Below are 26,634 nucleotides of genomic sequence, written 5' to 3'. Positions count from 1 at the left end.
TAGTTTAGATCTGCACAAACATTTTATGAAATAGAATTGTTGTATTAGTTTGTGAGTTCATATTTCGGTGTTTTTGTCAATTCTTCTGGATGCAGTTATGATGTGAACTTTGGAATCCCATTAAAACATAAATCACAAATCAAATTGCAATCACAATGCTTGTCAGAAACATCGCAATTTGATACTTTTCCCACATCATCCAGCGCTATCAGTTACACAAATTTCCTACAGACTTTGTAGCTTTTCTGGAATCTCCCTTCACTTAATGAGCCTCTCCCAAACTGACAACTCAACTCTGCGCACAAGTTCTCACATTAACCTTAAACCTTTTTGGGTCAAGCCTTGTCTTAATGCTCACATGCTCCGTCTGCCTGCATGATTTGAACAGTCCCCGGTCCGCTTCAGTGACTCAGGCACTTAGCTCTGCAGTCTGAACTCACTGAACACTACCTCAGGATTAACAGTAGCCACGACAACCAGACAAACTGTGTACAAAGAAGTTAGTCAGGTGAATTTCAATGGAGGGGAGAGTGGAAGGCAAAGTGAGTAATTTGAGAAAAGAACAGCTACATGAAACAAACATGTTGGTGTGTTCAAATTCAAAAGGAATCCTGGCCAGTCTGATTGTTGGCTCTTTCAAGACTGAACCAAAAGAGAATTTCGTCATGGGAGCAGAGTCCGCTGCTTGCTTGTTAGTGCTTTACTCGGAATGGTCCACAATAAGGATGGGCCGATACTGATACCTAATATTTGGCCTGCTGCTGTGGCCAATAACAGATATTATTTTGCCAATACTGACATTAAGCTTTTAAAATCCATAGTGAGGTTCACAAATTTAAGTTAAAGGGACAGTTTGAAATTTTGGACATAGGGCCTCATTTCCTTGTTATTCTAGTCTTTGTATTTGAAGGAGGTTGCTGGTGCTAGGCTAGTGCATGTCAATGGCCATAGTTAGCCTGCCATTAAAAACAGTCTTACCCACTCCACAAAACACCTAAAGCAAATCTATTATTACACCAGTGTATCAATGTGAGTGTCTGTGTTGATAGAATAATTTTAGAAGTAAAACCAACCTTGTATTTGAAGGATTTATGTCTGAGCAGCAGCAGCGTGTTGTACTTCCTGATAGAAAGTTTGGCAACGGCAAACTGATATATGAGAAAATAGTCTCTCAACACGCAACGATTCATGCAAGGCAAGGTTAGTTTAATTTCAAACATTATTCTATCAACACAGACATTCACATGGACAGTCTGGCATAATAATACATTTGCTTTAGGTGCTTTGTGGAGTGGGTAAGACTGTTTTTAGTGGCAGGCTAACTATGGCCATTGACATGCACTAGCCTAGCATCAGTGACCTCTGTAAATACAAGGACTGGATGGAATATTTAAAAAAGTGTCTCCCCACGTCTCCAACCCTCTGGCTAACTAGGAAATCAGGTCCTATGTCCAAAATTCTGAACTATCCCTTTAAGATCCAAATGAACTTTTCAATCTTGACAAAAGTAATAACAAAATGTATGAATTTTGGATAAATCTGTGTCACTTACAGCTATTTAATGCTCTTTTATGTCCATTGTTCATCATTAGCATGTTCAAAAAGGCCACACAGAGAATGAGGAAGAGCCCCTCACATATCGGTATCAAATATCAGTATCAATATAATACAATACTGTAACCGATATATCACTCATCCCTATTCCACATTACATTAAAAATATATTTTTTCATGCTCAAGTTATTTCACAAAATGTTTTATAGTGTACTTGTAACACTGATTTGGCCCAGTAACCCAACAAGAGCAATACTGTGAAATAAAGTGTAATGTGCCATCCTCTGAGCTCTTCTAACCTCTGCTTTTGTGTCTTTATCCACAATGCAGTGGATGAAGACACAAAAGCACTAACACTATACATAAGGGATAACATTTCTATGATTGGAAAGAAGCAAATATGAGGACAAAATCTTATGCTTGTGTGCCCCTTTTGTTATTTAGTTTGCATTCTGGTCTGTTTGTTGTCTGGGACTGCTGTTGTAAAATTGGGCGATACAAAAATAGATAGGATAAAGAAATTCTAGTACAAGACTCTGTCACAAAAATACACTGCTTGATCTGTGATAGGTCCACCTGACATTCCCAATAATAAAATGACAAAGGTGTAGGCAGGGCTAACTTTGCTACATGATCAATGCAAAATGTGTGTGTGTAGTGGTCTATGGGGGACTAAAGGGACACCAAAGGAGAGAAAAGAGGAGACACAGGGACAATAAATGTCTCAGGATGTACCAGTGGACATAATGGACGTGGACAGTAAGTGGATGTATATCAAATCTAAGTGTGTCTGGGGCCATTGGAGCAGCTCTAGTCCCGCCCTGTCTGAAGTGTGTGACCTTTGACCTCCGCAGCGGCTCCAGACGTGTACGCAGCAGACTCCCCAAAGCACACACACAGTAAAATATGACACTCACTGTAAATCTGGGCTACAGGCGGAGACAAGGTAAAAGCAAAAAATACACATTCAAGAGGATCGGAATATGGAAAATAGGGCTGCAATTACTCATCAGAATAATCGTGACTATAGTGAAAATTTCAATAATCAAAAATGTGCCAACAAAGAAAGTGGCATTATGAAATCCATATGTCAAAAAAAAAGAATTAACAATGACATTATTAACCATGTTTAATTCATAAATATTCTTCAACTAGAAGCTTTCAGTCACATTCATTTGATTAAAACACATATTAAAACATGTAAGTTTTGACTATTCGACTAATAAAAAAAAATGACATGTTCTAATGCAAAACTAAAGACATGATAAATTGCTAATAAGAATCAATAAGTAACACTATGAGTAAATTATTGTTTTGAAAATATACCATTCGGAAATTCACATTTTTCTAGTAGCATTAAGCCAGATTTACACAATGCATTTTGATTCTGAGCAAAGTAATGAGCTCTACATTTCCCTTTTCACTGTATATAACAGAGCTGAAATACAGAAATTATGACTGGTCATGCAATAACATAAAATAAAACAAAATACATACAATTTCTGAAATAGTGACACATGTACAGCTCTCTCATGGAAAAGTTGGTGATTCCTTAAGACAAGGCAATATATAAATCCAAGTGGGTAAACTGGACAAAAGGATAAGACATCCCCACCTGTAGGGCACTGCTTAGACCAGGAGTCTCCAACCTGTAGCTCGGGAGTTCCCAGCGGCTCTCAAACCCCTTCCAAGTAGCTCGCCAAGGGATTTCAGAATTATACAATTGTGCCGAGTAACAAAAATTGTATTAATTACATGTGTATTACCATTGTACATGTATCATTTTGAAGCTCAACTTTGTGCACTAATAAATGGACAATGGTTTATGTTTCATAGGCATTTAACTGTACCCAAAGACTTGCCCTCTTTCTTATAATCGTCTCAGTTTCTTGCAGCCGCTAAAATCAGTAACATTTTTTGTTTTATTGAGGTAGCTAACTGGAGGAAAAAGGTTGGAGACCCCTGGCTTAGACATTTGATGTACACATTTATGCAGTGCCTGAGGGTTCACACGAGCTCATTCCGTTACACCTCTGCTCTGAGAAAGCACTGGGCACAGAAACTCCACACTTTTTAATGAACTTTATGCATTAATTTGGATGTTTTGTTTAGTTTTTGTATTCTGTTTTTCTTTTAACAAGGTTGGTGATTCAATAAGACAAAGCAATATATAAATCCAAGTGGGTAAAATGGAGAAGGATAAGACATCTCCACCTGTAGGGCACTGCTTAGACCAGGAGTCTCCAACCTATAGCTCGGGAGTTACCAGTAGCTCTCCACTCCCTTCCAAGTAACTCGCCAAGGAATTTCAGAATTATGCCATTGTGCTGAATAACTAAAATGGTTAACTAAATGCCTATTACCATTGTACATGTATCATTTTGAAGCCTGACGTTGTGCACTAATAAATGGACAATGGTTTATGTTTCATAGGCATTTAACTGTACCCAAAGATTTGCCCTCTTTCTTTCTCTTTCTTTTGTTTTATAGAGGTAGCTCACCAGAGGACAAAGGTTGGAGACCCGTGGCTTAAACATTTGATGTACACATTTATGCAGCGCCTGAAAGTGTCTAAAAACTCCATCATAATGACTGACCAATCCTCAAATGAGCTCATGTCTTTACACGTCTGCTCTGAGAAAGCACTGGGCACAGAAACTCCACACTTTTTAATGAACTTTATGCATTAATTTGGATGTTTTGTATAGTTTTTGTATTCTGTTTTTCTTTTAACCTATGAACCCCTGAAATAAATAATAAATAAAAAGGCTTAAATCCACAGTAATAAATTCAAGGTTAATGTACACAGGTATTGTAATGTAAATTTGTTCTCTGCATTTGACCCATCCTGCAGTGCCACTGGGTTCAGATTCTGAGCGAGGCTTGGTTAGGACGACCTTAGCTGGAGAATTTTTGTTTTTTGGAATCCAAGCAGTTCAAATGTAGTTATAGGATGATCCACTATAACTGCCATGGATTTAACAGTCTAATACCAGTATCAGACAAAAATAAAGAAATGGAGAAAATTCCCTTCAACTGAGTGGCTTTTGTACTATCATCATTTGAGTTGGATGCTCCAGGCTCTCAGCGGTTACACTAAAGCCTGGTTTCCTCTCAGTTCCATTGGGTTCAGCAGATTGGTTGTGTTCAGGGTTCTACATGTCCTTATAAGGCCATCAAAGAGCTGCTCCAGTCTGAGCTCACACAAAATACACAGCCTGCACACGGAGAGCTACAGGCTACATTTACGCTTCTAATAAAATCGTCAATCAACTACTGGGCTAGTTATTTTTACTGTAAGAGTAATACTGCAAACACATGTGGACAAAATACACAGAATATTTACGTGCACTGTCACTTTTCTGGTCCAGGATCTGCCGTTTGCTTGTATACACAGAGATATTATTGTTTGGAGTGTTTTATATTATGGTTTTGCACTTATTTATTTATATGGAGACAAGCGGGGGTGTCAGCAGGACAAGTTATAGGTCAGATCTGTGGAGAGGTGACAGCACTCTCAATAAGAATGCCTGTTTTTTGAGCAATAAAAGCATGTGTGACTGAGTAAATGCAAAAAAATTAAGTTCAATGTTATACTATGGAACAAAAAAAAAAAAAGCAATAACATCTCTATGGAGACAAGCTAAAAAATTACACAGTGCAGTAAGTTAGTAATTTTCTTCTTTACTTGTTATTTTTTTAAACACTAAATGTGTTTTTTGTGAATATGCCAGGAAAACATACAAATTGTGGAAAATTTATTACATCGTTAATCCTAAATTCTCATTTTGTTATCTGCAGCTGTTACAACACAAACAAGGAGTAATTGAGCTTCCATTGTGAAATATACACAAGTCTCTGAATACAGACAGTCAATGCTGTTCTAATAGAGCATTTGTTTTCATTTTGTTCTTTTATAAATGTTTAAGAAGTTTTGAAATCCGTGGTCTGGACAAAGTAGAACCTGTGAAGAGAGTGTCAGTGTTTGGTGGGATTTCTTGGATACTTTTCTGTCAAACTACATACTACTAATCCTCCAGCTAAGTACACTAATCTACTCAAAATGTGGAGAAGGGTCACTGCATTTTGGTCCATAGCAACAGTGAAAACCATTCAAGTTAAAGGTTAAACTTTTCTGGTTAAGGGTCCGCCACGTGTTGGTCTCCAAAAATGCAATTTCTTTGCCTGGAATGCCCCACAGTTTGTCATGAAGCACATTTATCTCCATGAAAACAAGAACCAGGTTAAAGGTCATATCTGTGGAAAGGGGAGCGTGCTCATACTAGGAATGTAGGTTTACCAAGGTATTTATAACCATCTGCAAATGAAGTTTAAAGGTGCACTGCATAACTTTTCTGGTGAAGGGTCAACCACCTGCCTGTCACCATGGAGATGTTATTGTTTTCCTTGGAATGTTACACGGTATGACATTAAACATCCAGCGTTTGTTCATTACAGGTGTTTATATTGCTCAAAAATACAATATTTCCTTCTGTGAATAGGGGCGACTCTCCACAGATCTGAATTGTAATGTCGTCTACTGCTTATCTACTGTGGTGGATACATCTGCCACCACTCCATAATGTCAGTATAATTTCATTAAATTTAATTTCATTTACATTAAGTTAATCACATTACACATAATTTAATTCCTTTATTTAGATTTATATTCTAATTTGAGTGCACACATTTTAGTTAATATAAGTCTGATTTACTTACACTTGTTCTTTTTTTTTTTTTGAGCACTGGACGGAGGATGGAGGACCCTTGGGAGAGACCATCGAGAACTTAACAGGGGGGTGAGTTCTCGATGGTCTTTGATTAAGTTAGTAGTTACTTTGATTAAGTTAGTAGTTTAGTTAATTATTTTGTGTAATTCCTCCCTCTTGTGTTTAGCTTTAGTTGGTCCTCATGTATTTAAACACCCCTGTTTCTTTGTCTGGGGGGGTTAGTTTTGTTCTCTTCATTTTGATTTGAGTTACCCCAGTTGGGCCCGGCTTTTTTGTTAATAATTTTCCTAATTTGAGCCTTTGTTAAATTATATCTTTTTTGTCTTAATTAAATTTAAACTTATTTTTATACCTTGTCTTTGCCTTTCTGTTTGGTCCACTACATCATAGATAGGCCAAATTTGGCCCACGATATAATTATATTTGGCCCACAAGATTGTATCAAATATGAGCTGGCCCGCCGGCTACAGATAGGCTACAGAGACATTATTAATTTAAAATGTTGTTATTATTTTATATATTGCTTGTTCTGGATTCAGTTTTTAAGCAAAACTATTATTAAACATTTATTTTAATAGGAAATGGTTTAACATTACATATCTCGAAAGAAGAGAAAACATGCAGATGTTGCTGAAATTTTTCAATAAATATTTAGTTTGGCTTAGCCACAGTTATTAATTTTGGCCCTCTGTGAATTTGAGTTTGACACCCATGTTCTAGACCAAGCAGTAACATCTCCATAGAGACAAACATTTGACGGACCCTCCACGAGAAAAGTTACACAATGCATGCACCTTTAATGCCACTATGTGTAATATTCCAGGCAAAGCAATAGCATCCCCATGGAGACAGGTGGCAGACCCTTCACCAGAAAGGTTACACAGAGAATAATTGGTAACCCTAGCTGAGAAGAATATATTAGAGTTGGCAGGCTGGATTGCACGGTAAGGCTTTGTGTCCATTTGTGGTCAGTCATTAAACAGCAGAGGCTTGCAAAATCTTGACTTATGTCGGATTTTTGATGATGAATTTATGCTGCAGCCGCCCAAACACACTTCACCCAATTAATGAAATGGACCCACTTTAAAATATGACCAAATTCTCACTCAAATTTATCAGCAAAGTAAATACAACGCTCATTTCTGCAAAAACGCTTAGCATGGAAAAGTCCTCTCCTACTCTCTTATGGTGTAATTGCGTGGCTGTTAAATAAAAGTCTATTATGCTTAATAGAGCAGGGGATCAAGTTGGGAGTGTGAGAATATGATACAAGCTACAATTTTAGGAGAACTAATGTGTTTTTCCACCAGAAGAAAATGTCTACTTAGTATTTCCACATTTCTGGGGCGTTGCAAGTGTAAACATTATTGTACCATTAGACAAATATGTGCGTTCATGTTATTCAAATTACATGTGGTCTGCCTTTGTTTGCTGTAGATTATCAGATGTGAAATGTTAAATTAAAGTGCATACAACAGGTTTGGTGGGATAGTAGCTGTGGTAAATATTTATAATAGTTTCAAATGGCAGTTTGTGGGGGGAAAAAATGTAGAGAAGTACAAAAATACAGGAAAGTGAGTTATTAAATGGAATCCTTCTTGACAATTTATGCACAAGGACCAATTTTTCTGGCAGTTTAAACATTAATTTTATAAAATGAAGGTGCTGTTATTTATTTTTATTAGTCTAATCATAACTATTGTGTAATTTAGACAAGTTTTGGCCCTTGTTAACTAGGGGTGTGCAAAAATATCAAAATATCGTATCGTTTAATGTGATAATACAGTATCGATATTGGGCACAGCTGTATCGATATATCACCAAGAGCATTTTTTAGTATTTTTTACACAAAATTATTACAGTTTTGTTGCTTATTTAGAGGAAGGAAACTCGTTTATGCAATGCATTTGACATTTTCACTGTTTTGATGATTAAAATGTTTGTGTTTCATATTAACTTTGCACAAGAAGTGGTTTAACAAAGACTTTTAGTATCGCAGCCATGATTTAGCCTTTATTTTCTATTGAACTGTATCTAATCTATTTGAAATATATCATATCGAACCAAAAGTGCACTGTATCGAGATATGTATCGTATCGTGGCCTATGTATCGAGGTATGTATCGTATCGGCAACTTCTTAATGATACCCAGCTCTACTGTTAACATTATGGTTGCTAGGTAACAGTTATGAAATTACCCGTATGTCACATTTGCTACCTGTGTCGAACCAGGAAGCAAAATTATCACTTAAAGGTGCACTGCGTAACTTTTCTGGTCAAGATTTGGCTACCTAATGTAATGTAGTTAGTATATGGAACAATGTGAGTGATGATTTAAAAAAAGTCTAACTCTGTAGAAGCCTGTTTAGAAAAATATGGAGCTCTGGAAAGAATGAATTATGCATTCAATTTTGTTTTCATTTATATTTTGTCGCTTATATATACAGTAAGTCATAAGTGAAACTGAAAATGCAATCTTGCTGTTCATACAATGCCTTTCTTTCTTGGAATTCTGTCATTGTTTAAAAGGGTTTATATATTACATTATACTGTAAGTACTTTTTATTTCAGCCTAAACCCTTTCGGTCATGATCCATGGGGTTGTAGTTTATGTTTTGTTTTGTTTTGTAGTGCTGCAAAATGACCGATTAAAAAACTGCTACTAAAAAAATGTAGTGTGGTGCTGTAACCTGCTTGTCTCCTTCTTGATAGATCGGTTTAATCTATACTGTGGAACATTCTAGATAAAGCAATAGTAAATGTTACGCAGTTTTAACATCAGAATTCAAAACTATAAAGTATTATGGTGTTATCTATGATTTAGTGAAATGAGTAGTCTAAACTGTCTTAAGTATTTCCATGTTTTTGGATGGTCAGTGCAAGTGCAAACATTATTGTACGATTAGTCAAATATGTGCGTACATGTTATTCAAAACCTGGCCTCGCTTTGTAATGCCGTAGATTATCAGATGTGAAATGTTGTCATTAAGTTGGACGCTGTGAAGGAGCTGCAGCGGTCCAAGTCTGCTGTGATTGGCTGCTTCGGCGCACCATATATTTCATAGGATTTATAGTGGCCTCGAGCCCGCATTAATAATAGAGACTGGAGAAAATATGGCCCCTCTTTGTACAATAGTCTGCAGCCGCAAAACAAATCCTTTTGTCTTGCTTTGCGCTTTTACGAATGACGCTTTCCTTTCTTCATTATGCACCTTTTTGTATAAGCGCTTTGATGTATAATTGTATAAGAAGCGCGAATGAATTGACAAATCAATCATCTAAACAGTGAACAATGGCGTTTTATTCACCCCTCAATGGCGTAGTTAATAGAAAATAATGACATTGGAAAGAGCGCAACACGGAAAAAGTGGTTGAAAAAGGGTTTTTATACTACGCACAAACAACACTCTTAACCCTGCTTGTTATGACAAAAGAAGTACTCATCTACAAGGTTTGAACGCTGGATTACATTGGGGTTCGATCCCCTGCTTGTATGGCCATAAAAGCCCAAGGTAGCCAGGCTATTTCCACTTTTATAATGGCAGGAACCACGTGTGCGCTTTGGAGGTCGCAGTGGGAGGGAAGTAAAGCAGGACGGACAAGAGGAAATGCATTGGAAAAAGGTTTTCTAAGGCCCAGCATGATTATAAAGTGACACACAATGTACTATATGCCACTGGAAGGGACATTATGTTGTGGGTTTTGTGGATAATTTAAAGATGAGGACAGAGGAAAGAACAGAGCGAGTATTAAACAGTGGGTACCAGGCAAATGTGAAAGCTATTTACATGCTATTAAAGGCAGGAAAGCAAACTGAAATACATGCTGATAAACTGTATAGACTGCAATGATGAAGGAATTACATTGTCAAAAGTATCAAAAATCAATATTACAACTAGTATCAAAAAATAGGTACTCATTTGAGCCGGTATCGATACTAAAAAAGTCACACTCACAGGAGAGAAATTAAACTTTTCTGAATCGCTTTAGAATTATCTTGAGCTGTATTAAAAGAAGTATAAGAGCACATAGACTAGTATACACCCAAGGACCATTATGTAAAGTAAGTAAGTAAGTAAATCTTTATTTATATAGCACCTTTCACAGATAAAAAAAATCACAAAGTGCTTTACAGAGCAAAGATTATGGAACTTATTTGGATGAATGAGGTATTGCACATATAAGGTCACATGGTGATATAAAAGAAAGTACTGTGATTTACTGATTCACTGACTTACAAATAAAGAGTTTTATTTATTTATTTATTTTTAATGATCACTGTGGTATCGGAAACAGGATGGAGTATTGAGTCTATTCCTAAATACTGAAATCGACTTTTTTTTTTAAAATTGCTAATATAATGCACAACTTCATAGTCTGCTCTGCACACTCTTACACTCAAGATAATAGTCTACAGCACGCAGAAATTTCACATTTTTCACTAAAACTGTAATTTTTTATACATTTCTTGTCAGACTTTGGGATGTTATATGAATAGCTTGAGGCTTAAACACAGAAAAATTGTCAAATTTTAATAAAAGGGCTGTGCAATGAATGTAATTTTATATTCGATATTCAGTCATTTCAAATGAATGATTAATCAAGTCTACAGGCAATCCTGTGTCAGTAAAAGCATGGGGTCTGGAGTCCAAGTTTTGTATTTTGTATGTATTCAGGAAATTGAGAATGAAAGATGTTTATTTGTTTTTAATAGTACAAAATCAAATCAAAATTGCGATAAATATAAAGATTTAAAAAATTTTTTCAGATCGACCAGCTTTGTTGTCACAATACTAAAATTTCTAACTTGATTTTTGATATTAAGGTATAGACTATACTCAATACTAGGGATGTAACAACCGAAATATCATGATATCATATCGTCAAAGTTCTCACAATAATATTGTGGACCATCGCGATATATGGAATTACAAGTCTCTTTGCTTAAATAAAGTTATGGTGGTGCATTAGCATGGTCTATGTAGGGAACTACATAGACCATGATCCTTTGCTCCATTTCAGTGCAGACTACAAGAAGAAATAACAGTTCTAAGCACTTTTAAGTCTTTGTTCTCTGGATTAAGTCTTGTCAAGGCATTTTAAGAGGAAAAAGTAGCATATTAACAGTTTTGTTAGTCTGCACAAAATATTGCAATAAATATCGTACTGTGAGATGTATATCGTGAAAATATTGTACCGAGAGATTTGGATATTATTACATCGTGAGCCTCCCCATGATATTGCTATAAATATCATACCATGACGTTCATACCATGACGTTCATACCATGACGATCGTTGTATCGTGAGACTTGGATATTGTTACATCCCTATTCAATACTGATTCTGCTACCACAATGATAATAAAAAAAACACTCTTTACTTAAACAACAGAATGTGATTTTCAACATTAAATAATAGTACATTCGTTTATCATATCTGTGTAATCCCTAAATCATCCAGGTAGGTTCGCAAGTGACTGATGGTCATATACTAGCCTATGTGCTCTTATACTTGTTCTGATACAGCTCAAGATCATTCTAAAGCCATTTAAGATTTTAGTTTGATACTAGTTTTAATACCGACCATAATAGTTGCATTTATTACAACGTTCACAGTACCGCGTGTAAGCTCATCCCTCACCTCGGGTCACCTTTCCTTATGAGCTCCATTTGAGGTTTCCTGCAGGAGAGGAGCTGTGTTCATTGTTAGTCATGGGTCTCAGCGGGTGATGTTCATGACTAATGTAAGCGCACACACAAACATGGAAACCAAATTCTGTTACCATGATGAAAAAGCCCCTGTGTTTGCCCCTCTGTTCACAATAGAGCGTGTGCACAAGGGCAGATTCAGAAAGGAGATATTGGGATCACGCAAAGGGCAATTATTTTTATTATTATTATTATTATTATTATTATTATTACACGGGGTATTTTGGTGTGTGTGTAATGGCTATATAGATAAAGCGCTAATGGCAAAACATAAAAGAGAAGACACGGAGAGATACAGGACAGACCACACAATAAGGGGTTGGCCCTATCTCGCATTCTCGCCCAGACTTGAATTTGAACTGTGTATTAAGGACTAATGTTTTGGCAGCCATACTGGAGGTTAAGGTTGGTCAAGGTTCAATTTCTACAATATTATCATGGCTACTTTATTGAGCGCAAACAACATAAAACTGTCCGAAATTGCCAACTCGTTAGATCAGCATTAGAAGGATATAATGCTAAAGTCATCTTCCTGGGTTGTGGAATAGATCTGTAATTCCGAAGCTCACTCTGTGCCCAGCTTCCAATATCCAGATATTCGTAACTAATTAATTCATTCTACATGTTACTACAACCAACCAAGAGCTGAAAAATTACAAGGGGTTAGAGGCTTATAAATATTTTGTAGCGGGATGCGTGAGACCTTCGTTGATCACCAACCCATCACATCTGTTCCTGATAACAGCCAGGGTAAGTAGAATGGGGGTCAAAATCAGAACCTTAGCTACAGTAGCAGTGGATTCTGTGCTGGCAAAATGAGGACCAACTGCACTGCGCCTCCTTCCTATTTTATCACACAAATACTACACATTGGTCCAGATAGATAGTTTGATCTCCAGTATAGCGGCATAAACAGGTCACGTGCTTTTGTGACGTAGACGCAAAACCTTAATACATTTTAGTTTAGATCTTATATATATATAATAGCAATAAAAAATGAGCAAATGATATAACTTTAAAAAACTGTTGAGAGTAAAAATTAAGAAGTTAATATCACATGCTCAATGCTTTATATCTTCAAATAAAGCTTCTTCTTGGGAGTGGCAAGTTTGTCATATTTATATAAAGCATTCTCCACCTTGATGTTTATTCCGAGAGCGGGATTTGAACCACAACCTTTGGATGAGGGCACAAACATTCTACCAAATGAGCTACTGTTGCCATGAGGTATCTGTATTTAAAACAATAAAATAGAATAAAAACCCTCTATTATTTGTGACCAATTTGTGCTACAAAGTTGAAACAATGCACCGTTTTAAACACCTTTGTAGCAATAAAACTAATGACGCCCTTAAGTGTTCTTTTAGCAGCTATAAAAGCTAAAATAAGGTTATGGGAATTGTGAGTGGGATTTTCCATGTGTTTCTATTGTTCGTCACACAATGCTTTGCCAGTCACTGGGTAGCACTGGGAGAATACTGGACCTGCTTCAGACACACACGTAACCTTGAGCCAAAACAGAAGCAATCCCAAAAGAATGACAGAATAATGAGAAATAAAAGGAGCGGTAGTGAGACAGATCACAGGAAATGGACATATATGGGCAGATGAGTTCATGGTGGAATTACACAGTTGGTGAATCCACAGTCTCCACATGCATGTTGTCATCGTGTAATTATAATGTACTATTTGTTACTACATAATTGTCTGGGGTAATGACTGAAATTAACAAATTAAACTCAATGGGATGTCATAATTTTGTGGCAGAAGCTGCAGTTAAGTTTCATTCTAAAGTTATGTGAAACACCACCACACGCTGCAGAGGTGACCACGAGAAATTTGGTTCAGCTTGTCTAAACCTAAAACCTACCCACTACATCGTTACTGGGGCAGTGGAAATCAATCATAAAGACAGTGTGTACATTCACATGGTCAGTGCATTTCTGGTAACTACAACAATTAGACAGCCCAGCAATTAGATCTAAATTTTGGTGTGTGTGTTTATATGCACACAAGATCACAAACACATGGTGATATGTGTCAGATAATCTATGGGTTTAGAGTAACTGTAGGATTTGGAAGACTAAATACAGTGCATTTTAAAACAATTCTTTCAAACATCAACATTTTGTCTTTCATTTAGTCTTTTCCACATTATTTTACACTTTTATATATATTACCGTATATTTTTCATGTCAAAACACGCGCAGATGTGAAAAATCCGAAAGAAATCAGATTACTCACATCATAGGTAACTGTTTACATAACATTTCACACAAATCAGATAGTGATCAGTGTGGGGTGCCAAATAAATTGGACTAAAATAATGTTAATTCTCCAACTGTATCCATTAATGTGCAGTATTGAACTGCAAAAAGCACTGCTGGAAGTTATGATTCTTCATAAGATCCTGCAATCCGATGAATTTACTTTTTCGAGGTTTTGCCATTACATACCATTATATAATGTTATAATGTTATAATGTGAGTTTCTCAACATAAGTATTGTTTTGTGTTTAGTTTCATTCATGATGCATGCTTGCCTGGAAATCCAGCAGGATATGTCTGTATTTGTTATACAGCTGCTGGTACAGTGATGAGTCTGGATATGTCCAGGCAAGATGCATGCATGCAGTTTTCCACCCCTTAAAATGCTTGGTTCCAACTTCTAATGTAATTAGGCTCTTCTCAGGTACTATTCCATGGTTTTAAAAGTTCAAATATCTCCACAGATTAGACTCATTTTGATAATTGCACAACTCAAGTGGTCAATACTGCCTATTTTAAAGCCATAAGCCACAGTTGTAGTCTTGAAGTTTAAACAACATTCAGGGTATGGGAAAGGCCAAAAGCTCTTTTACTATTTCTTCAAGTGACTGAAGTTTTAACCTGCTCAGCTATAAATCAGTCTGCTATTGATAGTACCACGGTGGCAACGTTTTTCACCCATTACTTAAAAAAAACATGTTTTGTTTTCTTTAGGGTCTTCACTATTTATGCAACTTGACAAGTCCTGTGAACTATGGGCTTATTTACTGTTCCCTTAATGACTTGCGTCGTTTAAATAGCTCCTGGGACTGTCTTGTGAAAATACAAATAAATAATGTCTCCCTATGAGCTGCAGGTCAGTGGTCCAGTTGTAGACAGAAAAACTCACAGTGAAATAAAGGCGGATGGTAAAAGACACTGTTTATTTGTCGTTTAACAAGGAACATCACAACGCCCTTGAGCCAAGCACTTAGTCTCCCACTGGACGCACTGACAGCGGCTGGTGCACACAAACAAGAGAAGAAAGTAGAAACAAAAATATAACGCTTTGTAGACAGAGAAATTGGGTACTTGCTTTGTTGGATGTTACAAACAGATTGTGGTGGTTAATTGTATAGTTTTTTATGAGCACATGGAGCTAGATTACAATTAAGATAACAGTTATTGCTGTAGATTATTTCATTAAATCAATATACTGTTTAAAAGGATAGAAAATAATTAACCAAAAAGTCGTATGATATGCATACATTAGCAGTAATTGACAGGTTGCACATTCATCAATTTTGTTATTATGGCAGCTAGTTTGAAAGGGTATTCACACATGTCTGAGTAACCCTGTAAATTCACTTGGGCTCTTTCTCAACAGTTCAAAACGTTGTTCCCACTTTAAATGTCTTGAGGTGGTATTACATTCTCCAAAATTGCTCCTCTGTCTTTAAAGTCCATTCACATTGGCTAGATTACGCAGGCACTCAAATGCCCTTCAGTACAAATTATGCCATGTGTTGTGATTAGTCATTAGTAGGGATGCACTGATACAATATTGGCATTACAGCAGTGTATATGCCCAAACAGGATATCAGCATCGATATCCTGTTTGGGCATATACACTAATGTAATAACAGTGTTTACAGCTCATAATCGCACAGAAACTCTCATAATGTCTGATTTTTTTTAATTTACACTAAGTTGTGTTGTTATTTGAGAGAAATAACAGCTACATAAGACATTTGGATCAGTTTTGTCTTATTTTAATTTAAAAGTTTTAGTTTTAAGAAAATAAATGCTATTTTCACTCTAGTCCCTGGTATTGGTTGGTATCGTTTGATATCGGGTAAAGCTATAGCTTCAGAATCGGCATCAGAATTGAAAAAGCTTGTTCGGCTCGATCCCTAGCTGCTAGTTATGTTTCTGAATTTTCTTCAGGATCAGTATAGTATCTTCTCAGGAGTCTCCAACCTTTTTCCCCAGATGAGCTAAAATGAAAATTCCAAAGAGCTACTCATTTTAGAGGTCTCAGGAAATAAAGTATACATAAGAGCCATGGCAAGATTTAGACGGGGTACAGTTAGATTAAACATAAAACATGAACCATGAGCACAAAGTCAGGCATCAAAGTGACAGATTTACAATAATAATAGGGATTTAATTCATCAAATTTGAGTTATTCGGGACAATACGTGTAATTCAGATATCGCTTGGAAAGCTACTTGGAAGGAAGTGGAGAGCTACTGGTAGCAGGTTGGAGACGTCTGATCTATCTGTTTTCAGCCTATTTTAAACAAGTTCCCTCCAATCCATGCATCTTTTCCTGGAAGCAATGTTATTTTGTCTGTACAGAATAGGCCAAATAATTTAGCTTTTCCTTATATTTCTTGGACTGCTTTCTAACGTTCTTTCTAGTGTCTTCCTTATTCACCTTGATGAGTTTCGTTTTCCTCAAGTTGAGTTTTGTTGTCACAATAAAGCTCACAGCAACTAGCATACACACAGAAGTACTTCCTGGTTTAGGGAGGATAAAAACTTACATGCAAACGGCACACAGCAGTCTCATTTTGACCTTAAGAGCTGCTTTTATACATGCACTGAGGCAAAACAGATTTCACTTTATTACATGAGCAAATGGTGTACCCCTGTGTGCCTGTTTAATAGACTATACACTCATATAACTTGAATAACAGAAAAAGTTACTGTTAACGTGGCAACAATCCAATCCTCTATATACAATACAGCCTTTATGACGGAGGTGTTAAGAAAAGAGCTTTGGGCCTTGTTCTCGACTAACACTCCACTATTAAACATTAAGCCTTTTCATCACAGAACACAATGCTATTACCAACTTAATAGCCAACTGTAAAAAGCCCATATTTAAGCAAGACAAATCCCTCTCATTAGAATTAGTATAAAGGCTAAGTCACACCGCCCACCACAACAATCGGCTCACATTTTGCCTTGAAGAATTCTGCAGCACCCTGTTGATACGGTGCTCCAATCCTTAGGGAGAAAGTCTGTTGTTGTTTGCTAAAGGACACACAAAAGCACACGCGCACGCACACACGGAGCACTCACTTGGAAACTAACTTGTGGCTTTTGTAGCTTGATAATTGTTTTTAGGCTAACATAATTCTGCTAGCGGAGACAGCTAACCCATAACCATGAATCAATGAAATGGTAATGGAAGTCGCAGCGAAAAAGCACATTCAAACTCGCCGTGGCAACACTACACAAGCAAAACTCTCTCCCTCTCCTCCCGTGCGCCGCCCTCCTATACCCATAAATCTTTTTCTAATTTTTTTCTACCTCAAATCTAAGCTTATGCAGCCATTTGTTCGCCTTCGCAATTTTTTACTTGAATAAAAATGTCTTGAGGTGAAACAAACAAACCAATGAAAGTGCAATTGAGTTAGCTTACACCCGTAACCATAATTTTCCTTCACCACAACTCTCAGCTAGTCAGGTGAGCTATTAATACATGCATCATCGCTAATGAGAGGGTCCTCCTTAGTGTTAGGTTGTTTTTTCTTATGATTTTTCTCCCTGTCCCATTTAAACCGCGTAGCTTCAAACTTAATTTCCACATCTGAAGCATGTTAATTGCCAGCCGTTGCCGCCTTATAAACATCAACAAAGTTTTCTCATTTGGAGGAGCACAGCGCTGTAATGTGTGGCTCATTGATCGTATGGGGAGACTGGAGTGCCCCTGGCTGCTAACAAACCCAATGGCTTTGAGATGGAAGTCAAAGAGAAGCAGGTGTGAGTTTGGTAAACATATGAGTTCTGTGAAGATGTACACAGGGTTAAAAGTTACAATATGGCTACAGATTTTTGTTATGAAGGATGAATAATGCAAATGGCTGTGTTGTGCATTTGAAGCAAATTGTTTCATGGCAATGTTGTGTTACCAGTGTAATATTAAAGGTTCTATATTAACGTTTACATTGTAAAACAGAAAAACGTGTGGAAAGATGCGATTACAACTTTCGACACTGGGCTCACCGACTGACTGTGATAAAACCCACTGAAGTAAATGTTATTGCTGTTTGGAATCATCTAAAATTTGGCGCCTGCATCTCGTCTAATTACATGTACCCAGTGTGATCAGAGTTGTGTCTCAGTGGGGAAATGATGAAACCTGAGGTATGGTTGTAATTGTTGATTAGCCGAAACTAACGGTAAGCTACAATGACATGGAAATGAAGAAAACTGAGCCTGGGAAGCTGTAATTGCATCTATCCAAACATCTTCCTGGTTTGTGGCGTAAGCGTAAATAGAGCCTATGGGTCCATCTACATCACTAAAGCTCAAAATGCTCCATTTCACCTTGTGATGTCATGTAGTGATGGTTTTAAAAACTTGCATGAACTAACCACTACCTTTTTCAAGTAACAGGTCTTGTCTCAGACCTACAGCATTTTTATAGAAACAGACTTGATTACCAACTAACTAATAAAGAATCAGTCATTTAAACGTGTACTATGTAACTTTTCTGGTGGAAGGTCCATACCTGCTTGGTATTAAGCATATCTATTTTGCATTTATTAAATTACATGTCATCTCTCCAAAGATCTGGCTTGTCACTTGGCCTGATAACCAAAGACTTTATATAAATGGACACAGCCAGCAACTGTATTTGGAAGTGAACATGGGGGTGCTTCCGGCTCCATCGACTGTGGTTCCAGTTGACTTTACATTAAAAAACTGTCACCCTGTAACTTCTGCAGCGAGTCTATTTCAGTTATTAGTTATTTTGGTGTTAATATGTTACGCGTATTAATCCACTTTACATGATGGTAAATGGTTAATGATCACATTAACATTAGCGCTTTGAGTGCCTTGAAGGTGGAAAAGCGCTATAGAAAAATGTGACATTTACCATTAACCACAAGCAAGGCTGGGCCTGGTTAGTACTTGGATGGGAGACCACTGGGAAAATCAGGTGCCACAGGGGGTCCCAGTGGGAATAACTGTCATTGTGTCCTTAGGCAAGACACTTCACCCACATTGCCTAGTATGAAAGTGGTGTGTGTGTGAGTGATGGTGGTGGTCGGAGGGTCCGATGGCATGGCAGCCGCGCTTTTGTCAGTATGCCCCAGGGCAGCTGTAGCTACAATAGCTACAATACAACAATACAATACAATAGCTTACCACCAACGGGTATGGAGGAAAAAGAATAATGAATCTATAAAAAATGCTCTGTAAAGCGTCTTTGTGACATATGTCTGTGAAAAGCCCTATATAAATAAAGACTTACTTACTTACTTACATTTTTATATAGCGCTTTTCTATCTTCAAGGCACTCAAAGCACTTTGCAACAAGGAACCACTCACCCATTCACACACACATTCATTTACCAGTGTACGCAGACACTAGGGGCAAGTAGTGTTAAGTATCTTGCCCAAGGACACAACGACAGCATTCATCTGTGGGAACTGGAATCACACCGCCTGTGGGTCATCTGATGTTTATGTCGAGAACGGGATTCAAACCGACAACCTTTGGATCAGTAGACAAACGCTCTTATCCCATGGAGATACGCATATAACGCCACACATTCCAAGCAAAGCAACAACATCTCCATGGAGACAAAGAGAAAAGTCACACTGTGCTACTTTAACTACCTATAAAAGCAACTCCACAGTTAACCTTTTGATTATTTAACCTCTATTTCTAAACTCAATGAAGGACAAGTATAAAGCTTGCGATGATCCTCTATTACAAATGTGTGCTCCCAAATGTCTGAAAAACAAATCCATTAGTAGTTTTTAGTTGCTCCAAAACGAGGACTTAGCAGCAATTGGTCACACTTAAGTGAATCCTCAGCTATGTTCAACTAAGCCGAATATGCTGATTCTGTGCAATAAACCTATCCATTTGTCATAGCAGATTAATTTTAGCTTCATCGTGGAAAGTCATTTTGCCTGCTCGAGTGAGTTTTTTCATCCTCCTTAAAATCCAATGAGCTCTTAAATGTCAGGGGTACAAGAAGGAGGCAAGGTTATAGCGTATTCACAAGAGGAACTGCGAAGGAGAGAAAGACCATCAAAAGTACTCAGAGTTAGTGATTCTAATTATAATCTACTTGTGTTGAAAATACTGTAGCATAAAACCCAGGTATAATATGAAATTAGCAAGAGTATAGGTATTAATAATAAAGAGGCGCTATGTGAGTTCGATTAAGCGCCACTCAGTAACCATGGTAACAGATGAATTAAAAAAATAAAAATAGCTGCAGTAAACAAAGCAATTACAGGTAGAGACTGATAATTATTAGAAACATGGTTAGTGTAGAAGTGTAGTGTGCTTTTAATATAGCAATTGTACACTTTCAAAGAAGCAGTAATAATGTGAGCTATTATATGTAACCAGCAATATGCAAAAATTACAATATTCTAAAAAGGCCCAAGTAAAAAGGAAATTAGCAATTAAAATACAATCAATGAGCTAATGTAATGAGACTCATCAACCATACTGTAGAATTAACATGCTAATCAAATTAAAGTATTTTGGAGTGTAGATTAATCCTGTACTGGTAGAACTATATTCTGTCAAGAGGAGATATTTACTTTTTACTTCTTTATATATATTTACTTCTATGGTTTATCTAAATATTTTAACACATAACATATTTAGATCACCTTTTATTGTTTTGAAATTTGTATATTAGCCAAAAACAACATGTTGACATGTTTTACAAGTTTCGCTTTCATATTTGACGTTCTGATCTTCGCGTTTTGATCTTCGCACTAAGTCACTCCCCCTTCAGAGCGCTATCACAACACATTCAGCGTGTGTGCATCCTGCTAATGAAACTACTGCACATCGCATAAGTTTGTCAAGTTGTAAGGCCTGTTTACACGAGAACGCTTGCGGGTAAAAACGCACCGACGGAAGTGACGGTGACGGCGTTTTGGGGGGCTTAAAAATGCAAAAATCGGAAACTGCCCTCCAGAGTGGAAAAGCTGAATACGCTCTGCCATAGCATTTCTGTCTACACTGCCCAGTACTCAAAACTCTGGTCAGATCTGTTCACATCACGTACGTGTTTATGTCACATACATACAGAACACAGAAACAAACATGTTGGATCATTTCCATGCATTGGACCTTCAAGCTGCTCTGGCAGATCTAATAAACTTACAGGAGGCTCCCAACAAATGTACAGTATATGCAGAGATACTATAAGTGAACAAACAGAACGATCTGCAATCACCTCTGTCAAATTCTGGATGCATCAATTCGTCGCAGGCGAGCCAGACGACTATGGACGGGACCTGGGAGAACCAGTCGATGGTGGGACAACTTTGTGGAAGGAGTAGCTGATGAAAATGTGTGCTGTGAAAACTTTCATATGTCCAAAATGCCCATGCATACAGTGACGCAAAAGTCAATGTATGCATGGGCATCTTTGGATGCATGCAGATTTCCTCCCAAAAGCGCCTGTCTAAACGCAGAATAAAAAGTGAAGACGAAGCGCCACTTTTGCATCTTCTGTTCAGACATCATCATATAAACGTAGCCGTAGTGTACAGTTTTATTTCATGCTTTTGTATATTTACGGAGAATTGTGTGGGAGAATGGGTGATGTGGGGTTATGAGCTGAGCTAATAACTGTGGGGAGGGGTAGGATAGGACCTGGAAGAGATCACTAAATTAATCAAACATGCATAGATGACATGTAAACCCTCTTCAGGCATGTTTTTGATGAGGGAATGTTAACATGGTAGAGCTAAAAAAAATTTATTTCACATAATACCCCATCTTTCATAATTTTCTTCACGTTTCAAGAGATTCTAAGATATTTTTACTTTTAGTAGTAGTAGTTTATTTAAAAGGGACAGAACTGAAAGCATTGTTATATTCTGATCTAAAGTCTCGAAGACAACCTCCAATCATCCACACACCACAATTACACAGATGAGGTGGGGGAAGTGTCTTGCCCATGAACACAACAGTAGTACACATGGTTTGAATTGAGATCAAACGTCCAAATTTCCCGTTATAAGCCCAAAGTTTCACACCACTGTCATACCAACTACACTCTTCTTCTTTTTTATTCAAAGGAAACGTGGCTTAATACACTTCAGTGACACTTGTGTGATTATTTCCACTATTTGATCTTCTAAGTGGACCTGTCAGGCCGTGTGTGGCGTTTGTGTGCTGTGAAAAACAGTGTGTGCGGTAAAAGAGTGAGTAAAACCTGTACTTATGACGGTGAATGAAGTGTGGATGAGACCTGCTCCCTCGACTCAGAGCCCAAGGGAGACATTCAAGAGTCACAGAGCTCAGATCAGTGACAGGTAAAAGGCTGGAGACAGGGAAGGAGGGAGAGGGGGCTGGAGAGAGAGAGGGAGGAAGAGGGTGGGAGGGTGAGAGGGAAGACAGAGAAACAGAGAAAGTAAGAGAGAGGAAGAGTGGGAGGTAGGAGAGAGGGAGGTAATACACATGTTTATAATGCTGTATCTTGGAGAAGAAGTAACACCTCACTCAGAGTGTAGCTGCTCCAGCTGTGACTGCAGTGTTGGGCGGTTTAGTTGCGGTGTGACCCTCACACTTAAGAGTGGTGCTCTGCTCTTGTGGTCAGCGCCTTTGAAATGTGCACACGCGAGACCATGTGTTCACGTGATAATGAAGCATTTATCGAAGCAATTGGCTTGCTGTGGTGGTGGGCTCTGGCCAAAACATTCTCCCAATGGAAAGAATCCGGGGCGCCATGGCACCTCCACCGGGAGCTTCCCTGCACGCTATTTGAGCTCAGAATAAAACTGCATCTAAACCTCGATTAGACCAGGACTAAAGCACTTATTGAGTTTGTTTCTTGCCGATATAAGCAAAAGTTCATGTTCTTACCCTGTGTGGATCGTTGTCATGTGCTCTTCGTCTCTGGTCCAGTTCTTCATATGGAGGCACCATCCCCTCTCTGCGAGCCTGCTGGAACTCCCTCCTCAGCTGCTGAATCCTGTCCACACTGGAAACACAAAACATTCAAGAATCAGTGAATAAAACACATTCAAAATCTCCCTCTTTTTAGTTTTTACCCTGGGAATGTTAAGGCAACTGCTTCATCAACAACCTCAAAATGGTTTAGCCGTTGTATTGCACACACACGTGCACACACTACACATTTAAGTTAGGACTGAAGTAGGACTAGAACAGGTCCAGCCCCAAGTCTATAGCACAAGTTAACTGATATCAAGCCAGAACCAAAGTAGAAAAAGAGTGAAAACAGCCCATCCATCCATCCATTTTCTTCCGCTTATCCAAGGTCGGGTCGCGGGGGCAACAGTCTGAGGAGAGCCTCCCAGACTTCCCTCTCCACACACACGTCCTCCAGCTCTTCCAGGGGGATCCCCGAGACGTTCCCAGGCCAGCTGAGAGACATAGTCCCTCCAGCATGTCCTGGGTCTTCCCCGGGGCCTCCTCCCAGTGGGACATGCCCAGAACACCTCCCGAGGGAGGCGTCCAGGAGGCATCCGAAACAGATGCCCGAGCCACCTCAACTGGCTCCTCTCAACGTGGAGGAGCAGCGGCTCTACTCCGAGCTCCTCCCGTGTGACTGAGCTCCTCACCCTATCTCTAAGGGAGCGCCCAGCCACCCTGCGGAGGAAACTCATTTCGACTGCTTGTATCCGCGATCTTGTTCTTTCGGTCACTACCCAGAGCTCGTGACCATAGGTGAGGGTAGGAACGTAGATTGACCGGTAAGTCGAGAGCTTTGCCTTTCCACTCAGCTCCTTCTTCACCACAACGGTCCGATACAGCGACCGCATCACTGCCGACGCTGCACCGATCTGCCTGTCAATCTCACGCTCCATCCTCCCCTCACTCGTGAACAAGACCCCGAGATACTTGAACTCCTCCACTTGAGGCAAAGACTCTCCACCCACCCGGAGAGGGCAAGCCACCTTTTTCCGGTCGAGAACCATGGCCTCAGATTTGGAGGAGCTGATCTTCATCCCAGTCGCTTCACACTCGGCTGCAAATGGCCCCAGTGCACATTGCAGGTCCTGGTTTGATGGAGCCATCAGGACAACATCATCTGCGAACAGCAGAGATGAGATCCTGTGGTCCCCAAACCGGACCCCCTCCGGCCCCTGACTGCACCTACAAATTCTGTCCATACACAATAAACAGAACCGGTGACAAAGGGCAGCCCTGGCGGAGTCCAACATGCACCGGGAACAGGTCTGACTTACTGCCGGCAATGCGAACACAGCTCCTGCTCCGGTCATACAGGGACCGGACAGCCCTTAGCAAAGGGCCCCGGACCCCATACTCCCAGAGCACCCCCTCACAGGACACCACGAGGGACACGGTCGAATGCCTTTTCCAAGTTCACAAAGCACATGTGGACTGGTTGGGAAAACTCCCACGAACCCTCGAGCACCCGATGGAGAGTGTAGAGCTGGTCCAGTGTTCAGTGTTCCACGGCCAGGACGAAAACCACACTGCTCCTCCTGAATCCGAGGTTCGACTATCGGCCGGATTCTCCTCTCCAGTACCCTGGCATAGACCTTACCGGGAAGGCTGAGGAGTGTGATTCCCCTGTAATTGGAACACACCCTCCGGTCCCCCTTCTTATACAGAGGGACCACCACCCCGGTTTGCCAGTCCAGAGGTACTGTCCCCAACCGCCACGCGATGTTGCAGAGGCGTGTCAGCCAAGACAGCCCCACAACATCCAGAGACTTAAGGTACTCATCCAACCCCGGAGCCTTGCCACCAAGGAGCTTGCCAACCACCTCAGTGACTTCAGCCAGGGTGATGGATGAGTCCACCTCTGAGTCTCCAGCCTCTGCTTCCTCCTCGGAAGACGTGACGGTGGGATTGAGCAGATCCTCAAAGTATTCCTTCCACCGCCCGACAACGTCCCCAGTCGAGGTCAACAGCTCTCCCCCCGCACTGTAAACAGTGTTGATGAAGAACTGCTTCCCCCTCCTGAGGTGCCGGACGGTTTGCCAGAATTTCTTTGAGGCCGTCCGATAGTCCTCCTCCATGGCCTCCCCGAACTCCTCCCAGCTCCGAGTTTTTGCCTCTGCGACCGCACGGGCTGCAGCACGCTTGGCCCGCCGGTACCCGTCAGCTGCTTCAGGAGTCCCATAAGCCAACAAGGCCCGATAGGACTCCTTCTTCAGCCTGACGGCATCCCTTACTTCCGGTGTCCACCACCGGGTTCGGGGATTGCCGCCGCGACAGGCACCACAGACCTTACGCCCACAGCTACGAGCGGCCGCATTGACAATGGAGGCTGAGAACATAGCCCACTCGGACTCCATATCTCCAGCCTCCCCCGGAATCTGGGAGAAGTCCTCCTGGAGGTGTGAGTTGAAGATCCCTCTGACAGAGGGCTCCGCCAGACGTTCCCAACAGACCCTCACTACACGCTTGGGCCTGCCAGGTCCCTCCGGCTTCCTCCTCTGCCAGCGGATCCAACTCACAACCAGGTGGTGATCAGTTGACAGCTCAGCCCCTCTCTTCACCCGAGTGTCCAAGACACTCGGCCGGAGGTCAGATGACACGACTACAAAGTCGATCATCGACCTCCGGCCTAGGGTGTCCTGGTGCCACGTGCACTTATGGACACCCTTGTGCTCGAACATGGTGTTTGTTATGGACAAACTGTGACTAGCACAGAAGTCCAATAACAAAACACCGCTCGGGTTCAGATCGGGGAGGCCGTTCCTCCCGATCACCCCTCTCCAGGTGTCACTGACGTTGCCCACGTGGGCGTTGAAGTCCCCAAGTAGAACAACGGAGTCTCCGGTCGGTGCACTGTCCAGTATCCCTCCCAGGGACTCCAAGACGGCCGGGTACTCTACACTGCTGTTCGGCCCGTAGGCCGACACCACAGTGAGAGACCTGTCCCCAACCCGAAGGCGCAGGGACACGACCCTCTCGTTCACCGGGGTAAACTCCAACACTTGGCGGCTGAGCTGTGGGGCAATGAGCAGGCCCACACCAGCTCGCCGCCGCTCCCTGTGGGCAACGCCAGAGAAATGGAGGGTTCAACCCCCTTCAAGGAGTTGGGTACCAGAGCCCAAGCTGTGCATAGAAGTGAGCCCGACTATATCTAGCCGGTATCTCTCAACCTCCCGCACAAGCTCAGGCTCCTTCCCCCCCAGCGAGGTGACATTCCACGTCGCCACAGCCAGATGCTGTGTGTGCAGACCAGGCCGTCGGGACACCCGTTCCCGACCGCCGCCCAGTCCTCTATGCACCCGACCCCTATGAACCCCTCTGCGGGTGGTGAGCCCACAGGAGGGTGGACCCACGTCGTCCTTTCGGGCTGAGCCCGGCCGGGCCCCGTGGGCAAAGTCCCGGCCACCAGGCGCTCGCATTCGAGCCCCAACCCCAGGCCTGGCTCCAGGGTGGGGC

The 26,634-nt window shown here is 40.3% G+C and overlaps 1 protein-coding gene across 4 annotated transcripts in view; it reads right to left on the bottom strand.

Moving 5' to 3' along the window:
- Positions 1 to 26,634, bottom strand: part of pard3bb (par-3 family cell polarity regulator beta b) — a 346,128-nt gene that overhangs the window by 95,119 nt on the left and 224,375 nt on the right. For all 4 annotated transcript variants that reach the window (XR_008632058.1, XM_055152785.1, XM_055152788.1 and 1 more), the window contains one exon: positions 23,110 to 23,227. Coding sequence is in view for 3 of the 4 variants with exons in the window: in XM_055152785.1 (XP_055008760.1) it covers positions 23,110 to 23,227 (118 nt within the window). In the remaining variant the exon portion in view is untranslated. The remainder of the gene's footprint in view (positions 1 to 23,109; positions 23,228 to 26,634) is intronic.

Source organism: Boleophthalmus pectinirostris, unplaced genomic scaffold (assembly GCF_026225935.1).
Source record: "Boleophthalmus pectinirostris isolate CB_2022bp ecotype Guang Dong unplaced genomic scaffold, ASM2622593v1 HiC_scaffold_1, whole genome shotgun sequence".
In the NCBI taxonomy this organism is placed as follows: Eukaryota; Metazoa; Chordata; class Actinopteri; order Gobiiformes; family Gobiidae; genus Boleophthalmus; species Boleophthalmus pectinirostris.
Note: the sequence above shows the minus strand (reverse complement) of the source record. Positions and strands in the feature narration are given on the sequence as shown.